Here is a 10,573-nt window from a genome sequence, read left to right as displayed (position 1 = left end):
GCGCTCTCGTGACCGTAGCAGCGAGCCTTATCCTTTAGTTCGCTCTTTTAAAGCTTTCCTTTTGTTTGTTGTATCTGTTCTTAGTTGTTCTTGTTTGTTTGCTTGCTTGTATGCTTCGGTCGGATGCTTGTGTGACGTTAGAAGAAGCGCGATCCAAGAGCTTTGAAGATATAGAGTTTCAAGAACAAGAGTTGAAGACTCTGAGCAGCTATTCTCTAAAAGAAAGGCAAGTGTTTCCTTGATCATACTTTTGTCCTAATAATCACAATAAATACAATATTTTCTTTATATGCATGCATGTGTCCTAATATTGATGGATCCTAATTAAGGATATGCCTAGTCTTTATGATCATTCCTTGTCAACCTGGGTTTTATCTTTATTGTTGGGTAGCTATTGCTTAGTTGCTTCAACTGGTTATGGTTTGGGAATAATATATAATCATGATGGCAACAATGATGATGTTACACCTGTTTTATCCATGTTCATGCTTTTGGTGATGTTAATCTTAAGATTATATGTTTTAATTGGAACATGGAGAACCACCCAGGAAAACAGTGCAACCACAATACTATATGGCTCTGGTCTTGGCTAATTAATTAGAGACTCTAGTTTATGATAATCTTACCGAAAGGGCAAGAGGGGTTGCATCGACGGGGTATAGCTCGGTCCTTTTGAGGCACATAGCTATGTGAACCTTGGCTAAGGTATTTCCTCACTAGGGAGAGTTATGACCGCTTTGACTTGAAACCTTAGCGGATTATCATAAGTTAGGGAATCTTTGTAAAGGCCTCGTAGTGAATCCCTTGCCACTCACCTCGGAAGTGTTTAAGAGGCTAGCTACCTCGGGCAAATCGGGAGACACGAATTGTGGGTAAAGTGTACAACCTCTGCAGAGTGAAAACTGATATATCAGCCGTACTCACGGTTAAGAGCGGCTTGGACCCTCACATGATTAATTGAACTTGAAGATAAATTAAATCGTGGACCATGTTTATGGTTGTGGTTATGCTTATTCTATATCTCTTCTATTTTCTTTTAAAGTGGGTTTTGGTATAAACTTATACCATAGTAATCAGGTGCTAATAAAATTTGACCAACTAAAATTGCTTATCGCAGTAAGCCAGTCAGCCTTTCCTTGATTTTGGCCTTCATGTCATATAATTCCCAACACTTGCTGAGTACCAACCATAAGTGTACTCACGCTTGTTATAATTGCTGCTCAGAGAAGAAAGTGATCTGAAGTCTTTTGAAGATGATGCTGAGTCCTAGGCCTGCGCAACCCCCGGTCGATTGCCTGTGAAGTTTGGAGTCTTCGTTTCCAGGATAAGCTGTATAACTCTGATAATCTTTATAGTGTTTAAATTCTCTTTTCGTGATACTGTTGCTGATTATTCACTGATGAAGTCACTATATGTATGGAACTTGATCCTGGCGTACATATAGTTATGCATTCGGTTTTGTTCTTAAAACCGGGTGTGACAGAGGTGGTATCAGAGCTGTGTCGACCGTAGGACGCCAGCCTAGATAGCAATGGTCGTTTTCTAAGATCTATTTTGACCTAAAAGTCATATTTTATCATATCCTTGACCCTCTTGTTGTTTATTCCTCATCCTTCTTCATTTATCTCACCCTTGATGCTGCTTTTATCTAACTCTGCATCCTTTTCTTTTATCACCTCCTTTCCATTGCTTTTACATCTCACAATTTCCCTTGTCTGCTTGTACCCTCCATGGCATTGGTTACCTTGTATCCATTTGTTCCAATTTACCTCCTCCTTGATTTCAAGTTTGGCCACTTTGGAAATCCCCTTATATTCTATTCCAAGTGGATTTATTTTTTTCCTCTCCTTTTGGTTACAAACGCTAGATTGTCCAACCTTGTACCTCGAAGAATGGAAGTGATCGTCTACTACAAGAAGTCAAGCTAGAGCAACTGAAGACTACATTGGACTCATAGGCGTTACACTCAAGAAGTCAATGTTCCGCCAGACAAGCTGAGAGAGATGACTAACTCAAGAATGCCGAAGCTTTAGGATATGACCCATGCTTAAGAGGTTTCCCTTTTCAATTGTAAAACGTTAGTTTCGGTTGTTTGATAGTTTGTTTTGGTGTGCTTGTAATGCTTGTTGTTTTGTTCTTGTCTGCTTAGACTCCTTGTTTTTTTTCGTTGATGTGTTGTGGGACTTGTGCCTGCAATGACATCATTTCTCCCTTAGTTTTCTCAACCACGATATCCTCACGTTCCAAGGCATGAGCCAGCAGAAAAGACCCAAACCCAAATTCCATCTTTTTGTCTTGATACCCATATTATCATATCGCTCTACTCCTTGTCAGAAGCTCTTTGCCTTATCTCTCCTTTCTATCTCTAGACTTTACGGATCTCTCGTCGACGCCGTCTTCTTGCTCCTAAGCGAAAGTTAGCACAGAAGACCCAAACTCGTTTTCTCTCTTTCTTGATACCCATCTTGTTACCTTGTTGCCTCCTTTCAACCACAAGACTTTGTCAATCTCTCGTCAACCCCATTTGCTTGGAAGCATGTGAAGAAGACCCAATCATCTTCCCTTCTTTTCTTGTTACCCATCTTGCCATCTTGCCTTACCTCTTATAAAAAAAAACTCTATGTTCTATCTCCTCTTCCAATCACCAGCTCTTGCGAATCTCTCGTCAACGCCTTCTCCTCAATCCAGCTGAAAGCAAGTGAAGATCCAAATCCCAAATTCTATCTTTTCTCAACACCGACCTTATTATCTTATCGCCTCCTTGATGAAATCTTTTTGCCCTAACTCTCATCTTTGTCACCAGCCCTTGCGAATCTCGGGACGAGATTCTGTTTAAGGGGGGTAGTTCTGTCACACCCTAAAATATTTAATTTTAGGATGTGACTATCTCTTACAATGTGTTCATCTATCAAAAGGATTTTCCGAGAATTTTAAAGATTTTTCTGGCAATTATTCTATTTATCTGAGAGCTAGATCCATTTATTATTTGGAAAGCTCTAAAATTCTTTTTCATGAGTCCCAAATATTTTATTTGGAATCCTCGTGACCCAAATTACCTCCTGAGTTTTCTCGGAAATTTTTGGGATTCTTCCGGATATATTTTCTGGGTTTGAAATATTTATCTGGACTTTTCTAGATTTGTTTTAAACTTGAAAATATGTTTTGGAAAATATTTCTATTTTAATTTTCATCGCAGTCAGACCGAGCCGTATCTTGTTGTACGTCCTTTTAACCTTGTCCTCTCTGAATCTTTAAGATGTCCCTTCGAGCTCCCGATTCTCTAACCGTTTCCCCCGATCAAGTCATGCTTGAAAACGACGCCTCGTGGCTCGTCTTCAGTGTTTTTCCGACGATGTTCGATCACCATCAGATCCAGTGACTCGGCCTGATTTTTCTCTCTTTTATAATTCACGTTCTCGAATAACTCGTTCATGTTCAACCAGCACAGTCAGCTCATTTTCACGTTCGGCCCTCACCCGAACCTGTTTCGGCGCATAACCGAACTCGCTTGGTCAATCTCATTTTCTTTTTCCGTTACCTCCTCTATCCTCTCTTTGCTCGCTAAATTGCGGGACCCGCTGGTTAGCCCTGTCTCATCTCTCCCATGGCCAATCCGAACTCAGGAATGAGTTCCAGCCCGATGCGCCGCCTCGTCCCAGCCTGCCAAATCCCACATCTCCACGTTCCTATAAATTGTGCAGCCTCATTTTTCCCTGTTGCCTCTCTCCATCCCGGTGCCCTGTTGCTGCTGCCGGCCCTAGCCCCCCGTGCATCCTCTTCCTCCTCCTGCCCGCTGTAAGCCCAGCCCTGCGTGCCCCTGTTGCGCAGCCGTGCCCTGCGCCTGGGCGTCGCCGCTCCCCCTCTGTGCGCCCCTGGCCTGGTGCTCAAGCTCGTGCACCACAGGATGCTGCCATCCCTGCCGTGCCGCTTTTCCCCTACCTGTGCGCAGCCTGAGCGCCGCCCCTCATGTCTCCTGCAGCCAGGCCAGCAAGCGCCCGCCTGAGCCCTCGCCTCACGCCCCTGCGCCCTGCTCCTGTGCAGCACCGTGCGCCCCTGCTTCTTCCCCCTCCTGGCCTTGCCCAGCGCCGCCACTGCACGCCATGAACGGAAGTGCAACCCAGGAACAGAACAGACCCGCTGGCGCCGCTTCACCCGCGAAATTCGATCACCACGATACGTCCCCGTGGTAAGTTAGGTATGGAACGGAATCCCCTCGTCGTCCTCTTTCTTTTCCCCCACTTCCCGCGACCTCTCGTGCCCTAAATCGCCGGCAATTTGAGCTACAGTACCCGCTGGTCTCCATGGGAGGCTGATTCAAGCTTTTTTCAGATTAGGTCCCTGGAAGGTTCTGTAATTACCGTGAAAATTCCTGTGTCCTGCAAAATTTGTAGGAAACCCCCTATATCTTTTCCATCTTCTCAATCCAGCCCCACCATGGAATTTTTCAGATCTAACCCTAATCTTTTCATGTTTTGCAAGCACTATTTTCTGTGTCTTGTATTTCTTTTCAGCTAACCCTTAAAGTCTATAGTTAATTGCGTATAGGTCCCTGCAGCGCTGTTTGATGCGTAGTTTCCGCGTTTTAGATCCGTTTTGATCCGTTCTTTTTGCGTTAGTCTTCTAAAACCCTAAGCTATCGTTTAGTAGTGTTGTTGTGCCGTATTTCCTGTTTTTAAAATTAAATATCAATTTAATTTGAATAATATCCTCTCATCTAGTTTTGCGAAATAAAATCCCATTAAGTCTTTTCTCCGGTTTTCATAATAAATGTTAATTTGATTAATATCAACTTAAATATGTTTATAATTTTATTTGTTTAGTTCAACTCGAATCATAAAGTTATGCGTTTAGATGTTCTCACAAGTTTTCTTTTCTAATTAATTATTTAATTAGTGTAATTTGTACATAGAGAATTGTATATAAAATTTGACTAAGTTCTACTTCGTCTTTAAAAATGCAAATATAATATGAGTTAATTATAATTAGGGATATTCTCTTTTGAATATCTTTTACATTGGTTTTCTAAATTAAAATAAATGAAAGCCTATAGTTCTTTATTTCTTTTATAATATAAATCTCCCGATAGCCGTATCTTTTCAACCCTAGCTCCGTTTTTCGCGTTTCTTGCGCTCTCGTGACCGTAGCAGCGAGCCTTATCCTTTAGTTCGCTCTTTTAAAGCTTTCCTTTTGTTTGTTGTATCTGTTCTTAGTTGTTCTTGTTTGTTTGCTTGCTTGTATGCTTCGGTCGGATGCTTGTGTGACGTTAGAAGAAGCGCGATCCAAGAGCTTTGAAGATATAGAGTTTCAAGAACAAGAGTTGAAGACTCTGAGCAGCTATTCTCTAAAAGAAAGGCAAGTGTTTCCTTGATCATACTTTTGTCCTAATAATCACAATAAATACAATATTTTCTTTATATGCATGCATGTGTCCTAATATTGATGGATCCTAATTAAGGATATGCCTAGTCTTTATGATCATTCCTTGTCAACCTGGGTTTTATCTTTATTGTTGGGTAGCTATTGCTTAGTTGCTTCAACTGGTTATGGTTTGGGAATAATATATAATCATGATGGCAACAATGATGATGTTACACCTGTTTTATCCATGTTCATGCTTTTGGTGATGTTAATCTTAAGATTATATGTTTTAATTGGAACATGGAGAACCACCCAGGAAAACAGTGCAACCACAATACTATATGGCTCTGGTCTTGGCTAATTAATTAGAGACTCTAGTTTATGATACTCTTACCGAAAGGGCAAGAGGGGTTGCATCGACGGGGTATAGCTCGGTCCTTTTGAGGCACATAGCTATGTGAACCTTGGCTAAGGTATTTCCTCACTAGGGAGAGTTATGACCGCTTTGACTTGAAACCTTAGCGGATTATCATAAGTTAGGGAATCTTTGTAAAGGCCTCGTAGTGAATCCCTTGCCACTCACCTCGGAAGTGTTTAAGAGGCTAGCTACCTCGGGCAAATCGGGAGACACGAATTGTGGGTAAAGTGTACAACCTCTGCAGAGTGAAAACTGATATATCAGCCGTGCTCACGGTTAAGAGCGGCTTGGACCCTCACATGATTAATTGAACTTGAAGATAAATTAAATCGTGGACCATGTTTATGGTTGTGGTTATGCTTATTCTATATCTCTTCTATTTTCTTTTAAAGTGGGTTTTGGTATAAACTTATACCATAGTAATCAGGTGCTAATAAAATTTGACCAACTAAAATTGCTTATCGCAGTAAGCCAGTCAGCCTTTCCTTGATTTTGGCCTTCATGTCATATAATTCCCAACACTTGCTGAGTACCAACCATAAGTGTACTCACGCTTGTTATAATTGCTGCTCAGAGAAGAAAGTGATCTGAAGTCTTTTGAAGATGATGCTGAGTCCTAGGCCTGCGCAACCCCCGGTCGATTGCCTGTGAAGTTTGGAGTCTTCGTTTCCAGGATAAGCTGTATAACTCTGATAATCTTTATAGTGTTTAAATTCTCTTTTCGTGATACCGTTGCTGATTATTCACTGATGAAGTCACTATATGTATGGAACTTGATCCTGGCGTACATATAGTTATGCATTCGGTTTTGTTCTTAAAACCGGGTGTGACAAGTATGATCTGATTAGGGTTGATCTTGCTGCTGCAATGTTTTATCTTAAATCACTTGTTCAGCATATTTACATATATTCACTTTCTGTACGCAATTTTCGTCATGGTCATAATTTATCTTCGAATTAATTTAAAACTGAAACTCTTCTTTTTTCGATTAGTTCCATCGTACACACAATAAACTACCTTGTATGGATGGCAAGGACCGACGCAAAATTGACCTTTGGCGCCTATTTTTAGCAGGGTCTATTCCAAAAGGAAGCGGCTAAACAATGTGAGGCCATTGCGTGGCTCCTTCCCTGCAATCAAGCTCGTCGTTAAGCTTACCTGCCTCTGCAGCAATTAATTTCAGCGTCACCCAACTCCGCCTCCTCGCTCGCTCTCCCAGTCGTGCGAGCTAACAAGCGCGCAGCCAGAACTCGTCATGCCGCGGCTCACGTTGCTATTCCTTGTCGCCCTGCTCGCGTCGGCGGCCCGGCGGGGCGCCGTCGACGCGTCGATCGTCGACGGCCTGGAGGTGGGGTTCTATGGCCAGTCGTGCCCGGACGCCGAGGGCGCCATCCGCAACGTCGTCAACAACGAGATCGGCATGAACCGCGGCATCGCCCCCGGCCTCATCCGCCTCTTCTTCCACGATTGCTTCATCACGGTAACGGACATTACTTATTTAATTTGCTCCTCATGCGTGTATACATGCTGCCATGTCGTGACCGTGCATGCGTGTGCCGTCGCCGGCCGGCCGGCCTGTGCGTGCGTGCAGGGCTGCGACGCTTCCATCCTCCTGGACGAGTCGCCGGCCGGCGACGTCCCGGAGAAGGAATCGTCGGCCAACGGGTTCACCCTCGTCGGCCTCAGGACCATCGACATCGCCAAGTCAACCGTGGAGGCCATGTGCCCGCGCACGGTCTCCTGCGCCGACATCCTCGCCTTCGCGGCGCGCGACGCCGCCGTGGCCGCGGGCCTCCCCAGCTACGACGTCGCGGCGGGGCGCCGCGACGGCATGCGCTCCAACATGGACGACCTCCCCGGCAACTTCCCCGTGCCGGGCCACCACGTCCCGCGCCTCACCGAGCTCTTCAGCCAGCGGGGGCTCACCCAGGAGGACCTCGTGGCGCTCTCCGGCGCGCACTCCATCGGCGGCGCCCACTGCTTCATGTTCTCCAACCGCATCTACGGCTTCTCCAAAGACGCCGACGTGGACCCTTCGCTGGACCCGGACTACGCCGCGCGGCTCCGCCAGGTGTGCCCGCCCAAGAACCCCAACAACGACCCGCAGCAGGCGCCCAAGGTGAAGTTCGACGCGCGAACCGGGGAGAGGCTCGACGCCGCCTACTACTCGGAGCTGCTCGCGAGGCGCGGCCTGCTGACCTCGGACAACGCGCTCATCGAGGACACGCAGACGAGGGCGATGGTGGAGGCCTTCGCTCGCGACGAGGTCATGTGGCAGCAGAAGTTCGCGGAGGCGATGCAGAAGGTCGGCATGCTCGACGTGCTCATCGGCGAGGACAAGGGCCAGGTGAGGAGGCAGTGCCGGCTGGTGAACGGGCAGGAGCAGCAGCAGCAACCGCAACCGCAGCAGCTGCAGCAGCAGCAGCAGCTGCCGTGGTTCCGGCCGCACTTCCCATGGTTCCGGCAGCGGCGGCCGCCACGACCGTTCCCGCACCATCCGATGGGCGATCTGATCAACGGATTCTTCCGTGGTTTTCACTGAGGCCAGTATTCGCCGTCGCCGCCATGGGGTTGGAGCGGCCGTGTTACTACTACCTACGTACATTTAATTTGCTCCAGAGGTCTGTTACTTAGCTAGGTGCTCAGGAACGTAGTATATCTCCAAAACGAGTGATGTATGCTATGCATCACCCTAATTAGTAGTAATATACCTGCTTTGCTTTGCTCTGTCTTTTTTTTTGAAAGAAAGAAATTGTTGTATTTGCCATACAATATGCTAATGTTTTTATTTATTTATTTATTTTTTCAAGGCACAGTCTCACCTTTGAATCTCCCATAAGGAATCCAGCTGAAATCAATAAACATGTTGATGAATGTTCATAGCAATTCAGCAAAATCATTTGCTACTGGCTGGTTCTGCAGTAATGCAGAATCGTCTCAGAATCCGACACATAGATATATAGCCACTGTTCTGCAGTGGCGGAGCCAGGATTTTTGTATAGGGTATGCTACAACAAAATTTTCATATGCAATTCAGTAAAATGCATATATAGTTTTGTAAATAATTCGGTAAAAATTCGGTAAATAGCATATAAAGTCTTGCATTCAACAATACGTGCGAAAGTTGCATACATTAGAACAAAATATGGTCTAGGAAAGTGCGAAAGATGCATAAACAAGCTTACACATACCAAAAGACTATGTGTTCTTATTTGGCCTACGCTTCCTCAAGTTCATAAAAGTTTGAATTATGTCTTCTTCATCCACTTCAAAGAAAAAGTCCTTCTCAATGTATGTGACAAGACAATCATCCAAAAGACTATCACCCATCTTGTTTCTCAATTTAGATTTCACAAAAGTCATTGTAGAGAATGCCCTTTCAACACTTGTTGTTGCCACCGGTAAAAGCAATACCAATTTGAGAAGCAAGTACACAACATCATACACCTTATGTCTTTTTTTTCAACAAGCTTAACTGAGAGATCAACAAGATTGTGTAGGTCTTTGAAGTCATCATCTTCTCTTAGGACATCAATAAAATTATCAAGTTGCAAGTCCAGTTTTAGTAAGTCAGTGCTTGATATGTCATTAGGATAGAACTCAGCTAGTCTACGTAGCTTCTGTGCATCAAATGAAGCAAATGAGTTGGAAAGATCAAAGGCTGCCATACAAGAAAGTAACTCCATATTAACTTCATCAAACTGACTAGCAAGCTCTATGCTAATTTGATCAATGACCCCAATATATATTGCTCTTCTAAAGTGGCCATCATTATTTTGGTCATGAACAAACCAAACAGATCTTCCAAAAGGCACATAATTACCCTCCATAGCAGGAACTTGGACACCATGCTTGTTGCAAAATAAAATGACCCTATCAAGAAATTGATCCCAACCATGATTCCTTAAGTGTTCCATTCTTTTCTTTGCCGCTTTAACGAGTGTGATTGCATTAAGAATATCTTGCTTCCTTCTTTGCAAACACTCTGACAAATCATTTGTGTATCCAAGAATAGTAAACATTAAGTGTAAACAAAACACAAAGTCAAATGACTCAAATGCACCAAGCATGGTATGTATCTTTGTCCAATCAGCTCTAACAGTAGTATCCTCTCCAAGAGTGAAAAGAACTTCACGGATTATAGGATACATAGCAATGATGTTGCATACAGATAGCAATGATGTTGCATACAGATAGCAATGATGTTGCATACAGCCTTGTAATGAGAGCTCCACCGAGTGTCACCGGGCCTAGCCAACCCCATCTCTTGATTTGTGCTCTCATGAGATTCTCAATCCTAGCATCTCGAAGCATGCCATGACGCTTACAAGAGACTCCAACAATATTCAGCAAGAGAGACACTTGATCAAAAAACCAAACATAGTCATTATTTCCCTTGGCAACAGCAACAAGAACTAGTTGGAGTTGATGTGCAAAGCAATGGATATAATAAGCAGAAGGTGACTCTTGCATAATCAATGTTTTCAGCCCTTTAATATCTCCTCTCATGTTGCTAGCCCCATCATAACCTTGACCACGAATTTGGATCAATGTCAAGCCATGACTAACAAGTAAAGCTTCGCTTGCATCTTTAAGTGACAAAGAGGTAGTATCATCTATATGAACAACTCCAAGAAAGTGCTCACATGGCCTTCCCAATGCATCAACATAACGCAAGCAAAGAGCTAGTTGTTCTTTATGTGATATGTCACTGCACTCATCTGCTAAAATTGCAAAGGGCTCTTCACCAAGTTCTCCAATTATTTTCTTTCTAGTTTCTATGGCACAACACTGAAT

General features: G+C 44.0%; 1 protein-coding gene across 1 annotated transcript; it reads left to right on the top strand.

Moving 5' to 3' along the window:
- Positions 1-7,031: 7,031 nt before the first annotated feature.
- On the top strand, positions 7,032-8,318 carry LOC112888550 (peroxidase 5-like). The gene is made up of 2 exons (XM_025954776.1): positions 7,032-7,256; positions 7,368-8,318. The coding sequence occupies exons 1-2, from the start codon at positions 7,032-7,034 to the stop codon at positions 8,316-8,318; spliced, it is 1,176 nt and encodes a 391-aa protein (XP_025810561.1).
- The last annotated feature ends 2,255 nt before the right edge of the window (positions 8,319-10,573 follow it).

Source organism: Panicum hallii, chromosome 4 (assembly GCF_002211085.1).
Source record: "Panicum hallii strain FIL2 chromosome 4, PHallii_v3.1, whole genome shotgun sequence".
Lineage (NCBI taxonomy): Eukaryota > Viridiplantae > Streptophyta > Magnoliopsida > Poales > Poaceae > Panicum > Panicum hallii.
The sequence above is the reverse complement of the archived record's forward strand: the minus strand, read 5'-3'. Positions and strand labels throughout refer to the sequence as shown.

Bases quoted from the DNA above. Each gene is read 5' to 3' on its own strand.
- LOC112888550 (XM_025954776.1), top strand. From the start codon at position 7,032: ATGCCGCGGCTCACGTTGCTATTCCTTGTCGCCCTGCTCGCGTCGGCG. The intron at 7,257-7,367 runs GTAACGGACATT...GCGTGCGTGCAG, and splicing joins TCCACGATTGCTTCATCACG to GGCTGCGACGCTTCCATCCT.